The 21,615-nt window shown below is 59.1% G+C and overlaps 2 protein-coding genes and 1 pseudogene across 3 annotated transcripts in view; all 3 read right to left on the bottom strand.

Annotated features, from left to right (window-relative positions):
- Positions 1-172: 172 nt before the first annotated feature.
- ISYNA1 (inositol-3-phosphate synthase 1) lies at positions 173-3,680 on the bottom strand. The gene is given in 14 exon segments (XM_017879559.1): positions 173-514; positions 634-851; positions 931-1,044; positions 1,125-1,316; positions 1,400-1,510; positions 1,513-1,560; positions 1,562-1,639; positions 2,029-2,193; positions 2,195-2,231; positions 2,329-2,437; positions 2,440-2,467; positions 2,978-3,139; positions 3,239-3,367; positions 3,472-3,680. Coding segments are annotated over 13 exon segments (1,590 nt in total). The 5' UTR covers positions 3,359-3,367; positions 3,472-3,680; the 3' UTR covers positions 173-306.
- A 5,828-nt stretch (positions 3,681-9,508) lies between these two features.
- LOC108534208 (uncharacterized) lies at positions 9,509-10,361 on the bottom strand (annotated as a pseudogene). Its single transcript, XR_001886916.1, has one exon. The product of XR_001886916.1 is annotated as an uncharacterized LOC108534208 (transcript).
- ELL (elongation factor for RNA polymerase II) overlaps positions 9,521-21,615 on the bottom strand; it is a 96,797-nt gene continuing 84,702 nt past the window's right edge. Inside the window, 8 exon segments of the mRNA XM_017879436.1 lie at positions 9,521-11,705; positions 12,066-12,110; positions 13,142-13,313; positions 13,582-13,650; positions 17,263-17,326; positions 17,329-17,368; positions 17,371-17,763; positions 18,337-18,433. Coding sequence (XP_017734925.1) covers positions 11,589-11,705; positions 12,066-12,110; positions 13,142-13,313; positions 13,582-13,650; positions 17,263-17,326; positions 17,329-17,368; positions 17,371-17,763; positions 18,337-18,433 — 997 coding nt within the window. The 3' untranslated portion in view covers positions 9,521-11,588.

Genomic DNA, 21,615 nt, shown 5'->3' with positions numbered 1-21,615 from the left:
CTGTGGTCTGATGTTCCCCACGCCCCCATCTAGCCCCACCTTTGAGAACTGGGGGCAGAGCGAGGCTCCAGGTTCTGGGCTCTCCCTGGGAGTTGGGGTGATGACCATGGGCAGAGGGAGTGGGACTGAAGCTGGGAGCTCAGAGTCGAAGTAGAGGGAGGCAGAGTCAGGACACAGGCCCCAAGAACCCCAGGTGGAAGGAGGTCTAAGAGTGGCAGCGCCTTTATTGTCTTTGTGGGGGCTTGGCAAGGTGGGGTCTTGGGGGGCAGTGGGGAGGAAGAGCTGGGAAGCTGTGTGACCAGGGCCTCAGGTGGTGGGCATCTGAGGTTCCTCCACTTGCGGATGCCCATTGGCATCACCAGTGCAGCCGTTGGTGGCAGCGGATACCGGTCCTTTCTTGTTCAACACAGGGCAGGCGGCAGCCACGGGTCCGACTCGCTTGAGGCCGGGCCCTGGGCGCTCCATCTTATGCTCCAGTAGCATGTGGTTCTGTGGTGGGAGCCCCACGCAGGCCCTGTAGAGGCCGTACAGCTTAGCAGAACCAGACACCACCTATAGCCCCCCAAGCCCTGTGCATAGCTTAGTCAGGGGGTATCTGGGCCCTGAATGGGGAACCTGGAGGCTAGGGCGCACCTGAGGATGTTCTCGATGCAGCTGCGCTGGCGGAAAAGCGCATTGACCACCGGGCTGCCCGGTGGCACCAGTGGCGCCTTGAAGAGGAAGCTGAGCAGGGACAGCACGGGGTGGAAGGTCTGCGGCTCGGGGTCGGCGTCAGTGCAGAAACTCACACGCTGGCACAGCTCGGTCAGCAGCGCGAGGTCCAGCATGATGGGTGCGGCCAGCAGCGAGTCCTGCGGGACGGGTGGGTCAGGAGGTGGGGGCGGTGGCCAAGCCCCGCCTCCCACAGCAGTCCCTGAAGCCGCACTGCACCTCGCACGTGTTGTGCAGTACCAGTGTGTTGGTTCCGCCCAGCATCAGCTCCGAGGTATACTCATCCATCGCGCGCTTGCTGTCGCCCACGTACGGCACGTACTTGATGACCACCTGGAGTGCAGCAGGAGTTTGCCCGGGTTCCCACCACCCCTCGCCGGGCAACCCAGCGCCCGCGCCCGCGCCCCACGCACGCAGTGGTCAGGCTCCTCGCCGGGCGCATAGAGCACTGGGTTGCTCTGCACCATGTCGTCCACCACATTGCTTTTGGACACCTCCTTAGAGCGGAACTGCAATGGCGCCGACAGGTTCTCCCCATCGTTGTTGCCCAGGTGGTTGTAACTCACGATGGACATGGTCTGTGGGTACAAGGGACGCCCCAGCAGCTGCAGGCCCTGCCGCACCACAAGCCAGGTGTTCGCGGCCCAGGCCCCTTTCCTGGCCTGGAGCCACGACCTTACCCCCGAGCCAGATGAAGAAAGTCCACGAGCCACGGATTTGACTTTGGGTCTGGCCTGACTTTGAATGTCATCCCGCCCACAAAAACCCGGCGCTGCCACGCGAGCCTCAAGGGCTCCGGGCCACCAGGGTGTTCTGCGGGACCTTGAGAAGGGCACAGCCCTCCAGGATTGCTGGCCACGGCGAAGAGCGTGGAGGCCGACACCTCCAGACCAAGGCTGTGGGCAAGGTGGGCAGTCAGCACGCAGAGCTGGTGTTTGGGGACTGGGCCTGGCCTGACCCCCACTCCACGGCGGCGTGACCCAACCTCAGATGGTGCGTGTAGTAGGTTCGCGGCGTGGTCGTTGGAGGGCCTGGGAAATCACCTTCACAGAAGCGCTCCGTTGTTCGCCGTCCACTAGCACGATGATTTTGTCCAGCCCACGGCGCTAGACCGGGAGAGTCTCTGGATGTCCCTGCGATCGTGCGTCCAGCTGTGGGGAGATGAAGCGGGTGTGTATATGCGTCTCGGACTCAGAGGCTGGTCACTCAGTTCCCCGGGGTGTCAAATGGGGCCTGGACTCGCGGGGTGGGCAAAAAGGGGAACCAAGTGGAACAGGTGGCGCAGGGGAGGGCAAGGGATGCGGGATGGGACAGCACCTGCTGCGCGCGCAGCCCGGGATGAGGTTGTCCTGCCTGCGCGCTTCTGGTTGGCCCGCGATGAACGTCGGGGATGGTAGAACAGAAAGGCCGGGGCCGCAGGGCTCCATGTGCGGGCCACAGTGTTGGCTCCTGCAGCCCCCCAATCGACACCTTCGCGCGCCGGCATTGCCTCGGCCAGGTCAGCGGACGAGATGGCCCACCTGGGGGGATCCTCACACTCGGCCCTTGGCCCGGATGCTGGCGCCCTTTCCAGACCCAAATCCGTCCCATCCGCCCACCCGGCCCAGTGCTCCGCGCCCACCATCGAACAACGAGGTGTTGGGCGCCACCATGGGGCGAGGGCGCGCTGGAAAGGGCACGAACACCTCCTGGCGCCTCGGGTCCAGGCCCAGCTTCACGGTGCCGCCTGAGTCAGCGGGCCGTAGTAGTTGGCCTCCTGGGGGGCAGCAGACACGGTGAGTGAACGGGGGGGGCGTGGCGAAGGGGCGCGGACCGCCTGGGCCCCGCCTAGACTCTCCAGCCCCGCGCCCCACTTTCGGGCGGTTTTTCAGTTCCGGGCTCCAGCCAGGACGGAAGCGCTGCGCCCCAGGCCCCTCCCCGAGACCTCCGGCACCTTAAGCTCCGCCGCCTGTAAAGGACTCCGAGGGGCCCGCAGCTACCTCGCGAAACCCCTCCCGGGTCCGCCTGAGCGCAGGCCGGCGCCCCTGCAAGCCCTCCCGCCCTCAGGCTCGCCCCTGCAGGTCCCTAGGCCCCCACTACAGGCCTCAGCCGGGAAGGCTCTCGAGCCCTGCAGGCCCGCCCCGCAGGAACGCCGCCCCCTAAAGACCCCCGGTCCCGCAAGAGCCCCTGCCCTGCAGGCCGGTCCCTGCCCGCCAACCGCAAGGGACTCCCACCCGCAAGGACTCCCACCAAGCCTCCCAGCCCACCACGCCCCTCCCGCCCCCACCTTGCGGCCGCTGCGCGTGGGCCAGGACAGACGCAGCCGGTTGGCCAGCACCGCGGCAGTGAGTGTGGAGCCGTTGTTCCCGCCCCAGCCGACAAGCATGACCCCGAGCCGGGGCACCTGCCGGGCGGTCCGGAAGGTGAAGCGCGTGGACGTGGGGTGCACCTGAAGACAAGCCGCGCAGTGAACCCCGGGTCCCATGCCCGTCTCCCCGCGCCGCCCCGCTCTCCCCAGCACGCCCCCTTCCCCAGTCCCCTGGTCCACCTTGAGGACGCCGCCCTCGCGGCTGACGCGCGTCGTCCGGTACTCGTATTGCGCCTCGATGGCCTCGGGGCCGTAGACCACGTCCGGGCTCTCGACGAAGAACTGGGCGGCGGCCTCCATCGCGGCGGGCTGGAGTCCAAGGGTGAGCAGGGGGGTCAGCGGGGACTCTAAGCGGCCGGGCCAAGCCAGCCTGGGTCCCCAGGGAGGCCATCCCCGCCCCGAACCGCACTCACCGGCGCACAGTCGACTCAGGCAGCGGTGGCTAACAGCGCGGGCTCTCGGGCGCGCGACCTCCGGAGAAAAGCACTGCGGCCCCGCCCCCGCCCCGCCCCCTTCCCCGCCTCTCCCGCGCTGGGGGGGAGGGGCCCAATGTCTGGAGACCCAGTTCGAGGCCCGACAACCCAGAGCCATCGTGGCCATCGGGTCCCCGTCTGGCGGAAGTGGCCAGGCGTCCACGAGCGCGGCGCGTCTAGGTTCACCTCGCTCGCTCCGCAGCCCCCAGGGGCGCATGGCTGCCTATTCCCCCTTTACAAGAGGACAATGAGGCATGCGCCCAGCCATAAGCCAGGGAGTGGAGCTGGGCAGGGAAGCTGGACCTCTGGGGGGGTAGGAGTTCTGGGTCAGAGACACTGCAGGGGAAACAGGCAGAGGACCAGAACTCGAAAGCCAGCATCTCCTCGGAGCCACGCTGCCACCTACTCCCCCTTCGTGGGCAGCAGCACGTACCAGGCAGTCCCATCCCCTGGCTCCCCATGTCCGCTCCCATCCATCTCAGGGGGGACAAAGTTACTCTGTCCCCACGGGGCTCACAAGGATGGGGCCTGTTTGGCCTGTTTCCCCACCTGCAGCAGGGCTTGGCAGGGGTGGACCGGAGGGGGAGGTTGTTGGTCGGGAAGGGGAGGGGATGCACAGGCGGGCAGGGCCCAGGCAGGGGAGGAATGAGGCCTGCACAGCAGGGCGCCCCCCTCATGCGCGCTGATAAGGGAGCGTGGGAACCCAGCGGGCAGGCCGGGGCAGCTCCCCCAGGAACTTTCCAAAACAAGCGCCTGGAGGCCGGAAAGTTTCCACCACTGGAACTGGCCCAAAAGGTGGATAGTTGGGAACGTTTGCAAGAGACAGGGCCTGACCTTGGAGGATGAGGGCTTAAGACTCTGGGTCCAGGCCTCACCCTGAAGGGGCCCCAGTCTGAGAGAGTTGGAAGTGGACTGGGACACCCCTGTCCCCAGTGGGTGAGAACTCACAGGCAGGGCCCCTGCAAGACAGGCTCCCCAGATGAGGGGGCTGCTGGCAAGGGTTTTGAGACGTGAAGAGGAGTTCACTGAAAGAAAACTACAGGCTAAGCCACCTGAGCCACCCAAGCAGGGCAGATGAAAAATTGGCTATGTGGGAGGCAGTTTGGGGTCTTGGGCAGACCCGGAGGGCTGGGATAGGGAGTGTGAAAGAGTATTTGGTTGTTCCTGGTTCTTGGTTGGACATTGAGCTCAATCACCAGTGGCCAACGATTTAATCAATCACGTATATGCAAATGAGATGGGGCTCAGAAAACAGAACCCCCCCGCCCCCACCCCCCTCAAGGCCTTGGCCCTGAGCAGGGCATGGAAAGCTCAGAATCGAGTCTTTCCGACCTTCTCCTGCCCTCCTACCTCTAGCCCCTTTCTCCCCTGGAAACCATAGAAACCAGAATTCCTCTTCCCCAAGGCAGGTCAGAGAAACTGGAGCCCTTCTCCCCTAAAATAATAATAATAATAAAGCCACAAAGGCGGCAAAGGTCACTCTCTGCCTGCTCCCTTGAAGACCCTCATTCCAAGAGGGTCCTGCCCATACCCTGGAGGAAGGAATGCTACCCAGAGCCCAGGAAGTCTGGGCAGGCTGGCCCCTCTCCCCCACCCAGTCTGCTCCCTTTAAGATCTACAAAGTGTTTCATCACACTGATACACATTCTTCATAGAACCTAAGCCGAAAAATAGGCAGTCGGCCAGGCATGGTGGCTCATGCCTGTAATCCTAGCACTTTGGGAGGCCAAAGAGGGCGGATCACTTGAGCCCAGGAGTTTGAGACCAGCCTGCGCAACACGGGGAAACACCATCTCAATACAAACAACAAAAAAAAGTAGCCTGGCTTGGCGCATGCCTGTAGTCCCAGCTGTGTGGGAGGCTGAGGTGGGAGGATCACCTGAGCTCAGGAGGTGTGGGCTGCAGTGAGCCGTGATTGTACCACTGCACTCCAGCCTGGTCAACAGAGTAAGATCTTGTCTGAAAAAAATAATAATAATAATAATAATGGGGTTTAGGGGAAAATATGGAGGCGCTGGGAGGGTGGTACGCCTGGAAAAGGCATGGAAGCTTCATGGCCCGCCCCATACCTTGCCCTGTGCGCCTCCTCCATTTGACTGTGAGCATTTTCCGGAGTTCTGTGAGCTGTTCTAGCAAATTATCAAACCTGAAGTGGGGGTGGTGGGAACTCCCAATTTATTAGCCTGCTTGCCAGAAGTATGGGTGGCATCTGACATGGGTGCAGCCCTGTGGGACTGACCCCCATAACTTGTGGAGTCCGATACCATTTCTGGGAATGGAACTGTTGGACATCCTGTAGGTATCGGAAGATCAGAGAATCGGGGAATCTTGTGCCTCAAGGCGACAGGTGATTCAGGAACCTGTGTAGTTGAGAGACATGAGGAAGGAAGGTCCCAAGACCCAGCCCTGGGGAGCCCCTGTGTTCACAGGGCCACCTGTCGGGGGTGCCGGAGGATGGGAGCTGGCACGGGGCAGCTGGAGGGATTCGGCGTAGAGGCTGGGCTGCTTCCACTCCCAGCAGTTGACAAGGCTGAGGGAGGGGGTTTGGCCCCTCCAGTCAGGCCTGGGTGTGCTGAAGTGGGTGGCGAGATGCACTGCCATTCCACAGCAAACTGGGGGCTCCCTGAAGGCAGGGATGACGCTCCCTCAGTCACTGCTGTGTTGCAGAGCGCAGGTGGAGCTTGGTACAGGAGGGGGCTGCAGGAACAGGGGTGCCAGTGGAAAGAGGACAATTGGGGCCCCTGGAAGGTGGCAGGAGAGGGGTTAGTAGGCCTGAGCCCCTCTCCACCATGGTGCCCAGGTCATGAGGGTGGGAAGGCTCTCCTGGATACCCGGGGCACTGGACTGATGGCACCCATGGCTCAGGAAGATCAAGAGACTGACTGTGGCCTCTGCGGGCTGTGGGGGTGATGGCCAGAGTATTGCTGGGCTGTTGGCTCAGGGTTGGTGCTGGAGGGCCAGGGGAGGCAGGACCGTGAGCTGGAGGAGGTTGATGTTGGCCCTGGGATGTGGGGACAGAGATGTTATCCTGGGAGAACAGCATGGCCAGGCTATGCTGGGAGCAGGGTACACACTGCCCCGCTGGGTTGCATGACTTCCCCTCCCGCGCCCCTCAGACTCCTGGGTGGCCTTAGAACATAGGCCAAGGCCACAGACCAGCAGGGAGACCAGGCCCCACAGCTGCAGGCCCAGGACCTTTGCCCATGGTCCTATTCTTCCGTGTTATCTCTTATTAAATGCACCCCCTCTTGCCCTTGGTCGGCAGGATGAGCATTATGTTCTCCATGGCCCCTGGCTCCAGTTCCACCTGTACCGCCGCCACTCCCACCAGGTCTTCTACCCATCCCCACTAGTGGCACAGGGGATGCCCCTGCCCCAGTGTGGAAAGAACAGGTAATAAAATATTACCGTTACCTGCTGCTGTTTTCATCAAAGGAAGACAGTCACAGCTGGTTTCCCCCACCCCCAGCCCCACTCCTGTAGCCTTTGGATGCCACAGGGGGCCAAGGAATCCCAATGCTGGGTTCAGCCCACCCTATCCACACCAGAGGGTACTTCTCTGCTCATACACCCGCTATGGCTGCCCCTCCCCCCGCACCTCCCCTCCCCCCACTCCGTCACCTACAGGGCCCTCTGATTTGGTCCTTTCTCGGGCAACCGCTCAGGTAGGCTGCAAACTTTGCCTTCTCATCTGGTCCCAGCCAGAGCCCCTGAACAACCCCTCCTCATCACTATGGCGGCTCCAGGCCACATCACCTCCCAATGCCAGCCCACCCCCAACCACCGGACAGGGACAGCCACCACAGAAACCAGGCTGTGATACACTCGCACACCACACACACACCCCAACACACACCCAACACACACCACACCCTCACACGGCACACACACCTACACACCCCAACACACACCACCCAGCACACACCACACCCCCAACACACCCACACACACCCAACACACCACCACACCAACACACACACCCACACCACACCAACACCCACACCCCCACCACACACCCACACACACCCAACACCCACACCACACCCCCAACCACACACCCACCACACACCCACACACACCCAACACCCACACACCACACCCCCACCACACACCCACACACACCCAACACACACCACATACCCACACCACACACCACACACCCACACCACACCCCAACACACACCACACCCACACCACAACCCACACACACCTACACACCCAACACACACCTACACCCCCCAACACACACGACACCCTCACACCACACACACACCCCAACACACCACACCCACACCTCCAACACATACCACACCCACCAAACCCACACCAACACACACCACACATCCCCAACACACACCACACACCCACACCACACCCACACCACATACCACACACCCACACCGCACACCCACCCTAACACACACCCCCACACCTTCAACACATACCACACCCACCAAACCCACACCAACACACACCACACACACATACCACACTGCACACCCCAACACACCACACCCACTCTCACACCACACACCCACACCACACACCCTCAACACACCACACCCACTCACAGCCACACCACACATCCCCAACACACACCACACATCCCCAACACACACCACACACCCACACCACACCCACACCACATACCACACACCCACACCGCACACCCACCCTAACACACACCCCCACACCTTCAACACACACCACACATCCCCAACACACATCACACCCACACACACCACACACCCCACACCGCACATCCCAATACACACCATACACTGCCCCAACACACCCCAACACACACCACACACACATACCCCCACACCCAGATACACCACACCCATACCAACACACCACACACCCCACCACACACATCCCCACACCACACACCTACACACACCCCAACACGCACACCACACACCTACACTCACCACACCCATAGCCCAACACACACCTCCCCAACACACACCACATACCAACTACACACCTCACACACCTACACACCCCAACACACACCACACACCCAACACACACCACGCACCACACACCCCAACATACACCACACATCCACACCCTCATACCACACACCGATATATCACACCCACACACCAACACATCACACCCCCACACCACACCCCCCACACCACATACACACCCAACACACACCACACACACATACCACACACCACACACACCACACACCCACACCCCAGCACACACCACACACCACCCCAACACACACATCCCCAACACACCAAACACCACCCACACCCCACACACCCCCACACCACACCCTCATACCACACACACAGATACACCAACCATACCCCAACACACCCACACCCCAACACACCCACACCCTCACACACCACACATCCCCAACACACACCACACCCACACACCCACCACACCCACACCACATACACACCCAACCACCACACCCCCACCACCACACCCCCACACCCTCACCACCTACCACTCCACACCACATCCAACACACACCACACACACCAACACCCTAGCACACACCACATACATAACACCCACACCCTAACATACACCACACCCCAACACCCCACCCTCACACCCCACACATACACGACACCCACACCCACACCCTAACACACACATCCAGATACACCACACCCAACACCACGCACCCAGATACACTACACCCACACCAACACAACACCCACAAACACCCACACCCTAATATCCCCAGATAAACCACACACACCAACACAGAACCCACACCCTAACACAACCACATACCTACAAAGGTACCCCACACATCCAACACACACATCTAACACACACCCTAACCACACACTATACACCCACATATCACACCCGACACACACCGACACAGATATACTACACACCCACACACAACACACACACACACCATACACCACAAACACAGATATACCAGCAGCCACACACCACACACCACACACACACCAGCCAGGCAGTCTGGGCTGCCGGGTTCAGTTCAGTGAAATTTATTGGAGAATGAAAAAAGTCAGCATTCACCTGTTTAGTGTACAAAAAGGACACTAGATCTTTTAAGAAAATATTAGGAAACTGAAGATGCAGATGCCTTTCAATTGTAACATTTTGGCAAAAGTGGAAAGTTCTTGTAAACACCAACCCCATGGCTCAAAATAGTTTCTCTCCACAGTACAACATTAAAAGAAAAAAAATAGTATCAATAAGTTAGACCATATTTAATCAGCTAGAACTTTGTCCACCAACCCCCAAAACACAAAACTTTTCTTAGCTTCATAATCCCTTAAAAGGAGAACAAATAAACAGCAAAAACAACAACAACAACAAAAAGGCAAATTCAACTGACAGCCCCTTGGACTGGTTCCCAGGGCAGAGGGGCAGGCAGTCCCGGGCTGGGACCTCCTGAAATTATCCCACCTCACCCATGTCTGCAGGGCTGGCTGCGGGCAACACAGCGGGGTCCAGCTGACCCTGGAGACCCCCTGGAGCCTGCTCGGCCCTTCCCTGGCCGGCCCAGAAGAGAAAAACAACAACAGCTATTGAAACATGAAGGATCAGTTTCCTCGGAGCTCTGGGAACCCGGGGGTCCCAAGGGAGAGAGACTCTTGGGCAGGGGTGGGATGCACTGTGGGCCCTCCATGGTCAGCTCTTTGGAAGCCATCAGGAGGCACCCCTCCACCCCCCAGTTTAGAAAAATAGACACATCTGTATTTTTGCATTTCTGCTCTCCCTGCCTGACTGCTGATGGCAGCAGTGACCCCCATGTGATCCCTGGGCCCTGAGTCACAGCCACCCCCACCACCACCTTCCCAAGTCATGGCTTCATTCAGCCCTAAATGGGAACACACGCCTCAGACCCCACCATGCCCTGGGGGGTCCCCACACACACACACACACGCACACTTGCGTGGCCCCCCGATGCTTTGGGGGACGCTAGAGTAGGCACAGCAACAAAGCAGCAATTGGGGTGTCTGCAGAGCCTGCACCCCTAGAGCAGGCGGACCCATCCTCCTGGCTCCCCAGCTCTGCCCATGGGTCCCTGGGGCCTCCCTGACCCCAAGGCACCCAGCCCTCCATCAGCCCCTCCCTGAGTGCAAACCTTGGCGGTGGCTCTGCTAAAACGACCCCAGGACCCACAAGTGGACAGAGGGACGGAGGGAGGCCAGCAGCATCGAGACTACAAGGTCTCAACAGTGTGGAATGAGCAGCAGCAGCAAATGGGAAACCGAGGACATCGCAAAGTAAAATCGGACGCCGCTGCAGCCGAGTCTCAACTTGGAGCACAGAAACACAGTGGCCCCTGACAGCTGAGGGCCTCAAATAACAGGGCAGGCCTGGGGGCGCCAAAAGCCCTCTGCCCCCTTGGCTCTGAGCAGCTGCCTGGGGACACCAGCTGGAGTTCTCAAAATAGCCACCCAGGCCACCCCATTTGCTTGCTGGAGCAGAGACCCTGCCCGAGGAGGAGAGGCTGGGGACGGGGGTGCCTAAACATAGAGCCAGAGACTAGCAGAGGCCACGTGCCCAATCCCTGCGCCCTCAGAACGCGGCTGCACCTTTCGACGGCCTCTGTAATACTGCAGGCAGGACCCAGGGCAGCGGCTAGACCCTGGGTGTCCGAGGAGAGGGAGGCACAGGTTTAGAAAAAAGATTTTGCTTCTCTTTTGTACAAAAATAGACTCAAGTCTCATTAGCAGTAGCTAAAAGTGGCTGTCTTTGTATAAAACTAGAAAAGGCAGGCGTGCCGCCCTGAGGGTCTAGGAGTCTTCTGGCGAGAGAGGAGGCTGAACCCCGGGGGCTGCAGCCAGGGAGGAGGCAGTGGGCTTCTGGGGAGCCCGTCATAGGCAGGGACTGCTCAGGAGGCGCAGGGAGGGCCAAGGTGGGCTTGCAGCCACCTGCCAGGGCGAGACGTCTGTAGGGGCTGCCCTGAAAGCCGGCGGTGTTGGCTCAGATGAGCATCTTCCTTGGGTTTATTTTTTTAAATAAATCCTCTCTCCCCGCTTTTTGCTCCCCCCACCCTCCCAGATCCCCACCATCGGGGCGGGCGGCTAGGGCCAAGCCTGCAGCTGCCGCTGGTCGTACTCGGCGATGAGTCTCTTGATGTGGGCCAGCTTGCTGTGCAGGTACTCGCAGCGGTGCTTCTCCTGGCTGTAGTTGGTATTGGTCTGCGGGACAGCACAGTCACGCTCAGGACAGAGCCTCCCTGGGTGCTGCTCCCCGCTGCGAGCAGGCCAGTGCCCACCCCCCCCCACCAAAAACCTGGGCTTGGTGCCCAGCAAGGAGGGTTGTGGTCCAAGGGCAGAGTGGGAGTTAGTTCCCCGCACCTCCTCAGCTTGTGTGGCTGGGCCGGGATGCCACGGCTGAAGACTTGGCTGGGGGTGGCGGGGCAACTTTGGCCTCAGACCCAAAGGCTCTTCCCCCACACCTTAGAAGTAGCAGGCAGAGAGGTTGCCCCGGGCCCACCCTCCTCCCTCCGGCTCCCACGGCTCACTTGGAGCCCATCCCAACACAAGAGACACTCTCACCTTTTTGATTTTTCTATATTCCTGCAAAATCTGCCCTCGAGTAGTCTAGAAGAAAAACAAAATTTTGAGATGACAGAATGCATCCCCGCCTGCAGGAAACTCAAATTGAGTGGTCCCAGGTGCTCTGAGAAGGGTGAGGGGTGGGAAGGTGGGGCAGCCTCAAGTACAGGGGCAAGTCACACCCCATGGGTCTGCAGCGGCTGTAGCTCCAGACTGGATGGGGCATGAGGGAAAGGCTGCCGGGTCCCTTGGAGGCAAGAACAGGTGGGGCACTGCTGTCATGGGGGCGTGGGAGGACAAGGAAGTATCCATGTCGCGGAGGGGCTGGGATGGGGGGCTGGGTGGGGTATGCAGCAAACAGGGAGGGGAGGGAGAGATGCCCCAAGAACCCGTGGCTCGCAGCCCCTAGAACCCCATCATGAGTCATCCTCTTTGGAAGCTAAAGGGGCTTTGGCCGGGAGATACCCCGGCATCTGATTAATCGGGGCCCAGCCCTGCAGTCAGGTCACCAGTTCCGAAAGGTGGCAGGTGGGGAGGCTGTGTCCAAGGCTGTGGCTGAGGGTGGAGACTCTGTCTACACAGGGCAGCTGAAGGAGCTGTGAGCTCAAGCCAGGGGACCATAGGGACCTGTCACCTCCCCCTGCTACAGTTGTGGCAGCATGGATGGGCTCCAAGGTGCTGGACAGGGCTCAGTTGCGGAGTCTCCCGAGGGTGTGGCACAGGTACCAAGAGCCCTGTGTCCTGGGCTGTGAGAGGACCCCCGGTGCTCAAACGTGTGGGGATCCATGTACCCTGGATCGCCCCCACCCAAGGAGGTGGGTCACAGCTGTCCCCACTGCAAAGGAGGCTGACAAGCTGGGCTGCCTTCAAGGACTCCCACAACAGGGCCCCAGAGCCGGGCCAGAACCATGGAGTTGCCCCATGGAGTGCACCAGGGGGAGAAGCGCTGCCTGGGGAAGGGCCAGACTCTGGGGCCACCAAGCAGGCCAGTAGGCTAGTGTTGGCGATGGTATGCGCCCAAATGGGCCCTGGCTCCCGCCAGGGCCGGGGCACAGCAGACAGTGGGCCGGCTCTACCTCATACTCCTCGGAGCCCTGGGAGAGCTGCCGGAGCTGGGCGTCGAGCTGCGTGAACCGCCGTGTGATGCGCTCAATGCGGGCGTGCAGGTCGCGGTACTCGCTGTACTCGGCGTTGAAGTCGTTCTTGTAGCTCTGGCGCTGCTCCGAAGAGGAGATGGCTGCGTACTTCCTGAGACAGGAGAGAGGGGCCACTAAGTGGAGGCTGGAAGGACCCAGCCCCACCCAGGCAGCAGCCATCCTGGCTCCGCCGGCGGCCTGGCCTCTCGGGTGATCCCCTGGCTTATGAGGGGGCCTGGCCCAGAAAAGGCTGCTATGTTTGGAATTCACATACTCAGACTTGCAGTGGCTTTCTGCCTCTGACAACCTGCAGTGCTGGGGGAGGGGGTCTGAACCCAGAAAAGGGAGGCCTGGCCTGCAGGGCCCGGACAAACACTCACAGCAAGTAGTCGGGCGTCTCCGACGTGGACGTGGGAACACTGGAAATGCTGCAGGTTCCGTTTAAACCTATGAGAACAAACACATACCTCCTGAGTCTGCACCCATGGCACCGGTCTGCAGGAAGCATGCCAGGATGGGGACACGCGTGAAAAGTGCACGCTTTGCTGCTGGAGGGACATGGAGGGACGGCAGAGGGGATGACTGTGTGGCAGGTGCAAGGGCTGAGCACCTGGCACCTGGCAACTGTGGGCTGCTGGACCTGGGCGTGCCCTCCAGGTGTCGAGCAGAGTTCAACATGCACCTGCGTGTCCAAAGCAAAGCCCTGCAGGACACAGAGCGCCCAGGCATCACCACAGTCACATTCTTGGCAAACAGCAGACAGGTCAGGGAACTGCAGGGCCAAAGCCTGCACAACCGGTCAGAGCTTCCCCCAGGCCAGGTCTTTGCTGCCTCCACTGACTGCATGTTAAAGGTCACTAAGCTGAAAACAAATGACCCCTGGCCTGACCCGAGTCTCTGGGGCGTCCCAGTCTCTGGCCAGGCAAGACAAAGACAAGACGGCCAGCAGGGCCTGCATCTCTTGCTGCTGACAAAGTTCCAGGCCCTTGGTCTGCGCCCCACCCAGATCGTCCTGTCCTTTCCACTAGACACTGAATTGCAGGCTCCACAAGGCAGCTCCAGGACAGGGCCAGCCAGAGGAACCCATGGGCCACCCCAATCGGCCATCCGTGAGCAAAGCGTCCATGATGATGCTCAGCCCTTCAGCCCTTCAGGGGCCTGCCCAAAACTGCACAGCTGATGGCTAGATGGGACCCCAGGCAGCTGTCCTGCTCCTCAGCCATGTGGTGGGGTGTCCTGGCCACATATGACAACACCCCTGAGGGTTTGGCAATCAGGGAGGAGGGGCAGGAGGACTGAAGTGCCCATCACCTAGGAACACAGTCGCCTCATCCCCTTGGATCACAACTACAATTTAGTGCGTTTCCTAGGCCTTCTTGCAGTGACTTTCTTTCCAATACAGAAATGATTTTATCAATTTCAGATGTATCCTCAGTACACTTTTTTTTTTTTTTAGAGACAAGGTCTTGCTCTGCCACCCAGGTTGGAGTTGCAATGGTGCGATCATGGCTCACTACAACCTTGAACTCCTGGGCTCAAGTGATCCTCTTGCCTCAGCCTCCCAAATAGGTGGGACTATAGGCATATGCCACCATGCCCAGCTAATTAAATACATTTCTTGTAGAGATGGGGTCCAACTGTGTTGCCCAGGCTGGTCTCAAACTCCTGACCTCAAGCAGTCCTCCTGAATTGGCCTTCCAAAGCACTGGGATTATTGGTGTGAACCACCACAGCTGGTGAATTTTTTTTTTTTTTTACTTTTTAGTAGAGATGAGGAGGCTCTCCTATATTGCCCAGGCTGGTCTTGAACTCCTGGACTTAAGTGATCCTCTTGACTTGGCCTCTCAACATGCTGGGATTACAGGCGGAGCCACGTGCCTGGCCCTCGTGCACATTTTCAGGGGCCCTCTGCACTATCCCCTGAGAGAGCAGGAGTCTGCGATCTCCAGTTTGCTGAGCCCTCTCTCTCAGTGCAACACCTGGGCTGACCACAGCAGCTTCTCTGCTGCCAAATTCCCAAAAGTTGACAAAGCTCACTCCCTACAAAGTTTTTAACAGTCCCAACTTTGGGTCAGGCACTGCCTTCAAAATCGCCACCACCCCCACCTGGGTTGTCTTTAAAAGGCTGTGGCCTTCCCAGGGCTGCAACCCACTGGGCATGTATTGAATGAATCTGACCCTGGTCCGGGCCGGAAGGAAGTGACAGGCAAGGCACAGCTGGGAAAGCCAAGCCCATGCTCCTGCCAGAGTGGCCTCTGTGGGTATTCTAGGACAGGTAACTGCCATGTGTCAGGCTGGTCAACATCACTGCATTTGACAGGCCCCAAGATCTTCACCAGCTAGGATGACAAATGGGGAAATCAAGGCTCAGGGTCAGCTCAACCTGGTACCAGTGGGCCCTTTAAAGTCTAGCCCTTGGCAAACCTCAGCGGTCCCCACTCCCGCTCAGCTCTGGCTGTGTGGGGCCGGCCAAGCTGGTCCCTGCTTTGGGGCCCTGGGGAACACCCCCACAGCAGCTCCTCTCCCTATCTGTCCCTTCACAGCCCACATCTCTCTACTTGCTTGTCCCGGGCAGGGGCACAGGCACATGTACCACCTTCGGGACCCTGGGTAACATGGACCACCAGCACCTGGCTCAGCTTCTGGTGACTCTACTGTCCTTTTCTTGGTGCTTGGGACATCTACCCCTGGTTTACACTTTCTCACCTGTGGTAGAGATGACAGCTCCTGGGCCGGGGATGAGCTGCCTAGGGGCTGACATGCATCAGGCCAGATAGGAAACCACCTTGAGTCCCCAGGCCTGTCTTGGCACCTAGGCACTGGGCACCCAAGGAAGGGACACAGCCCAGAGTGGTCTGTGGACCCTGGACCTGGGCCATTTGAGACAGATCCTGGCCCAGGTCTGGCTGTGGGGTGTGGGTATGTCCTGGGAATCAGGAGTCCTGCCCTAAGCACAGCCCTGGTCAGAGAGGCTGCCCAGGGAGTGAGGCCACCTTCTCCCCTTTGGCCTCCACATGCAGTCCCAAGGGAGGTGGGAAGCCCAGCACGAGGCAGGGCTGACCCAACCCCAAAAGTCCTCCTTCCTATCCAGTAAGACCCAGCCACAGTTGTGAGGACCTGCTCTCCAGCCACAGCAGGGGACAGGGCATGGCCCTCTGAGCAACACAAAGCTATAATGGAAGAGGGGCTCCCATCCTCATCCTAGGAATGTCCCTGACTCAGCCTCCTCCCCAGAGACACAACCCAAAAGCACAACAGGTGACACCACCTGGGCTGCCCTGGGCCAGCCGGTGCTGAGAGCGAGGTGGTATCGCAACTGGCCGATCACCACATGGGCCACTGCAGCCCTGCCACACATGCCGGTGGAACAGCCACTCGCACGCTGGCCGCTGCCTCCTGCTGGTTCCTGTAAACGACAGCTGCACAGCTAGGCCATGATGCTGGCGGTGCTGCTTGCGCTCGGTCAGGTGCCTGGGCTGTGGCTCGAGCCTGCCCAGGTCTCCTGGCTCCCCAACTCCAGCCCTGCCAGGCACTGTCCCCACAGCAGAAAATACACATCCACAACAGTCCGACGGGGCTACGGAGGTCCAGGTGCTATCCCTCTCCCACCAGGACTGCTATCCGTACCTGCGCTGCCTCTCCTGAATAGGCTGGCCTGCCTGGGCCCCTACTGCCTTCCCTGAACCCCAGCAGACCTCAGCAATGGCCCTGGTTTCCTGGGCTTCCCTGCAGTCAGAGGGGCTGGGCCCCTTCCTCTCACATGTAGCCCCTTCTGTGGCCTCATCCCCACAAGGCTCTGGGCCGCCGGTCCCCAGTGTGGCTGGCACATTGACTACAAGTGACACCCAGCACTCCAGATGGGCCAAGGGAGAGACCAGATTGCAGAACATAGGGTGCCAGATGCCGGGCACACAGGCGAATCTGACAGGGCCTGGGGCAACAGGGCTCCCTCTCCCAGCTTCTACAGCGTGAGCCCCTCAAACACGCATGGAGGGTGAGCGGGTGTGGGGCCAGTACTCTGGAGCCGCAGCCAGCGCCCTCCTGCCCTGGGCACTACCTGGGGCGTCCTGCTGGGGCTCCGACGGGTGGCATGGGTGGCAGGTGCACAATCTGGAGGCTGGGCCCAGGCCTGTCCTCAGACGCACTCAATTTCCTTGTCTTGTGGCTGTCTTGGACTTCTTCTTGGGCTTGCTGCGCAAGGGGCTGCTGTGGGGCCTGCTGGGTTGGGCACAGTCCGTCAGCAGGGGCAGGCCGAGGCGCGCAGTAGGGGCTGGGGCAGCCACCTCTCCATGCTCACAGTCCCGGCCGCTGTGGCCCAGGTCATTGCTGACATCGGCCAGAGGGTCGTGGACCCTTGGGGGCTCCAGCCGCGGGGGCAGGTGGGTGCTGGAGCTGAGGGTGTCCGTGCTGGCTGGCGGGCCCGGGGTGGGCAGCAGAGCCTCACGGCCATCGGGCACGCCCAGCTTCCCATTGATGGCAGGTTGAGCTCTCTGAGTGAAGTGCGATATCCGGGGTTTCTTGTTGGCTAGGGGGTCGATGAAATCAGGAGGCTGTGGCCGTTTCTGGAGAGGAACAGAGACCATTTTAGAGGGGAGCACAGAGCAGCTGGGCAGCAACAGGCAATCCCCTGGCCCAGCCAGAAAACCCAGTGCCGCCTGCAAGGCCCACACTGGCCACACGGGGGCGCCCGGGCACCAAGTCAGGTCCCAGGTACCGCTCAGGGTGGCCTCAGCTGGGGCCCATCAGCCTGCTGGGATAGATGCAGGGGGAGGGCAGGGCCCAGCGTGTGAGCGGGCCACCCCTGGGGACTGGTCTAAAGCGCTGCTGTGCTCAGCATGCTTCCCCAGCGATAGCTGTGACACAGGAGCAGGAGGTCCGGGGGCAACCCCACATCAGGGAGCTGCCCCCTGTCCCAGGTTCCGCACTGTGACACTGGGGTGCTGCAGCCACAATGGCTGGCTGCCCCCAACCCCAACCCGACAGCTTCCCCCTTGGTCCCTGGGTGGAGGGAGACGGCTCAACTTGGAGCAGCTCATGCTCCAAGGAGCTGGTGAGGAAGGTGACAAGGGTTACTGACGCAACACAGGGTGCCCTGCAGGTGCTCGGGACAGTCACCCCAGGCCTGCCCCATTTACCTGTGGGGGTGAAGCCGAGCGCCCACGCTCGCCTGGGGGGCTGGAGGCAGCAGGGTCTCCAAGGAGGCTGCTGGTGCTCTGTGGCTGGCACAGCTTCCTGCGAAGGAGAGGCAGGACTCCAGGCCTGTATCTACATGGGGGCCTGGTGGAGATGCCTCAAGGAAGGGACCCTCCTGCTCCCAAATCCAGAGCAGGGCCAAGGGGTCATAGGAGCCTGGGCCTGAGCCCATCCTGCCGCCAGCTTCACCCAAAGGAGGACTTCCCCACTCACTCTCCCCCTGAGCCCAGAGGAGGGTCACTTTGTGTAGGTGCCTGCTACCAGAGAGACCAGGGACACACACTAGGGTGCTGGACCCTGCTTTTAAAGATAGCTGTTCATCCTGTTCAGAACGCTCACTGCAGAAACTGTCCAAAATGCAGAAGAGAACGGAGGGCCCTGGCCTAGGATGAGACAGCTTTCCTGGAAGCCCAGGTCACAGCAGGATCTGGAGGGCGGCAGAGTGGCCACCAGCATGACCAGGTGATGCAGCTGGGGAAGAAGGGAAGAAACACCCCAGTGCATGCTCCTTCTCCCACTCCATGTGATCTGGGCAAGTGGAACCCTCCACCCCCGCCAGCAACCCTGCAGCTTACGGGTATCCTCTCTGACCCAACTGTTCAACTCCCAGGGGTTGTGCATCTCAGGGGAGCCTAGTGCCGCTCCAGGCCCCGCAGGGAGATTGAAGTCCAGGGCCATGGCCATTCTGCCAGCCAGTGACACCCAGAGCCCATCTCCCTAACCAATGGGCTCAGGTGCAGACCACTGCAGGTATCAATTCCCTGGTGGCCTGAGAGGAGAGTCATGTGGATATAAACAGAACTGCCAGTTAAAGACAGAAAACTGAGGACAGGCATTTGCGTCCGCTAAACAGGCAAGGCTGAGACAAAAGGAGGAGTGAAGACACCGGGAAGCGTAGCAGAAGCATGAGTGGTGACTGTTGCAGGATCCAGAGAATCTAGGGCCCAGAGCAAGAGGCACCACGACCTCAGGGGACAACAGGTTGCTGCAGGGCCATCCCCCACAGCTCTACTCCAGGTCCTCATCACTGCTGGTGGGGCTGCAGGGCAGTAAGCCCAGGGCTGTCAGGCAGCAAAGAGGCTCGGGCCACTCCTCCAGGCAGTTGGGAAGCTACCTGGGCCACAGCTGGATAACAGGATGGCCAGATGTGTGGCCTCAGGGGAAGAAACAGGGCCCAGGACTAGGGCACATCGGGATTCAGAGGCCCCAAGCTGTGCAGAGTGTCCCCAAGGGCTGCACTGCAGCTTCCAAGCAACAAATGTCAGACCTCAAAACAGAGGAACAGGAAAATACATTTGAAAAGAGACTCCACAGGGAGATGAAAACGTTAACAAATAAATCAACAGGCCGGGCGCCGTGGCTCACGCCTGTAATCCCAGCATTAGATCCGCCAAGGCGGGCGGATCACCTGAGTTTGGGACCAGTCTGGCCAACATGGTGAAACCCTGTTTCTCCTAAACATACAAAAAAATTAGCTGGGTGTGGTGGTGGGCACTTGTAACTTCAACTACTCAGGAGGCTGAGGCAGGAGAATCACTTGAACCCGGAGGCGGAGGTTGCAGTGAGCAGAGATCATGCCTGGGCAATAAGACTGAGACTCCGTCTCAAAAACATAAAATAAATACATAAAAAACAAAAAACAGGCTGGGCGCGGTGGCTCAAGCCTGTAATCCCAGCACTTTGGGAGGCCGAGACGGGCAGATCACAAGGTCAGGAGATCGAGACCATCCTGGCTAACACGGTGAAACCCCGTCTCTACTAAAAAAAATACAAAAAAACTAGCCGGGCGAGGTGGCGGGCACCTGTAGTCCCAGCTACTCGGGAGGCTGAGGCAGGAGAATGGCATAAACCTGGGAGGCGGAGCTTGCAGTGAGCTGAGATCTGGCCACTGCATTCCAGCCTGGGCGACAGAGTGAGACTCCGTCTCAAAAAAAAAAAAAGCAAAAAAAACAAAAAATAAATACATAAAAATGCCAGTTTCAGTATCCTTGGGAAAACAAAACTCTGAATAGACGTTTCTTCAAAGAAGCTATACATATTGGCCAAAAGCACGTAACAAGATGCTCAATGCCATGTGTCATCAGGGAAATGCAAATCAAAACGAGACACCAGCTACTCTGGGCACACTACCTATGCATTAGCCCTGCCCTGCAAGGAGCAATAATGAACAAACAAACCCACCAAACAAAAAACAAACAACGAGATACCACTTCACACACCCAGGGATGACTGGAATAAAAAAACAGAAAATAGGTCGGGTGCAGTGGTTCACGCTTCTAATCACAGTCACAGCTCACTGCAGCCTGCATCTCCTGTGCTCAAGTGATCCTCCCACCTCAGCCTCTAGAGTAGCTGGGATCACAAGAGCACAACACCATGCCTAATTTTTTCATTTTTTTGTCGAGATGAGGGTCTCACTGTGTTGCCCAGGCTTGTCTAGAACTCTTGTGCTCAAGTGATCCTCCCGCCTAAGCCTCCCAAAGTGCTGAGATTATAGGCATGAGCCACCACGCCAGGTCCTGGTTCAACATTCCTCACAGCTACAAGTTTCCACAGATTACATGTCAGCCACATAGTGTATAATTCCATTGATCTGAAATGTCCACAACAGGCAAATCAATAGAGACAGAAAGCAGATTAGTAGTTACCAGGGGCTGGGAGTGTGGGAGGGAGTGGGGAGTGACTCCTGATGGGGACAGGGTTTCCTTTTGGGGAAATGAAAATTTTCTGGAACTAGACAGAGGTGGTGGCTGCACAACATAATGAATGTACAAAATGTCACTGAGCTGCTCACTTTAAATGGGTGACTTGTGTTACATGAACTGTATCTGAATAAACCTGTTTTTTTTTTGAAAAAACATCCTTAGAGGCCGGGCACAGTGGCTCACACCTGTAATCCCAGCACTTTGGGAGGCCAAGGCAGGTGGATCACGAGGTCAGGAGATCGAGACCATCCTGGCTAACACTGTGAAACCCTGTCTCTACTAAAAATACAAAAAATTAGCCTGGTGTGGTGGTACACGCCTGTAGTCCCAGCTACTTGGGAAGCTGAGGCAGGAGAATCGCTTGAACCTGGGAGGCAGAGCTTGCAGTGAGCCAAGATCGCACCACTGCACTCCAGCCTGGGCGACAGAGTGAGACTCCGTCTCAAAAAAAAAAAAAAGCAAAAAAAACAAAAAATAAATACATAAAAATGCCAGTTTCAGTATCCTTGGGAAAAC

The sequence above is a fragment of the Rhinopithecus bieti genome, unplaced genomic scaffold, assembly GCF_001698545.2.
Source record: "Rhinopithecus bieti isolate Rb0 unplaced genomic scaffold, ASM169854v2 scaffold_9899, whole genome shotgun sequence".
Taxonomy (NCBI): Eukaryota; Metazoa; Chordata; class Mammalia; order Primates; family Cercopithecidae; genus Rhinopithecus; species Rhinopithecus bieti.
This window is presented reverse-complemented; position numbering and strand designations above follow the sequence as displayed.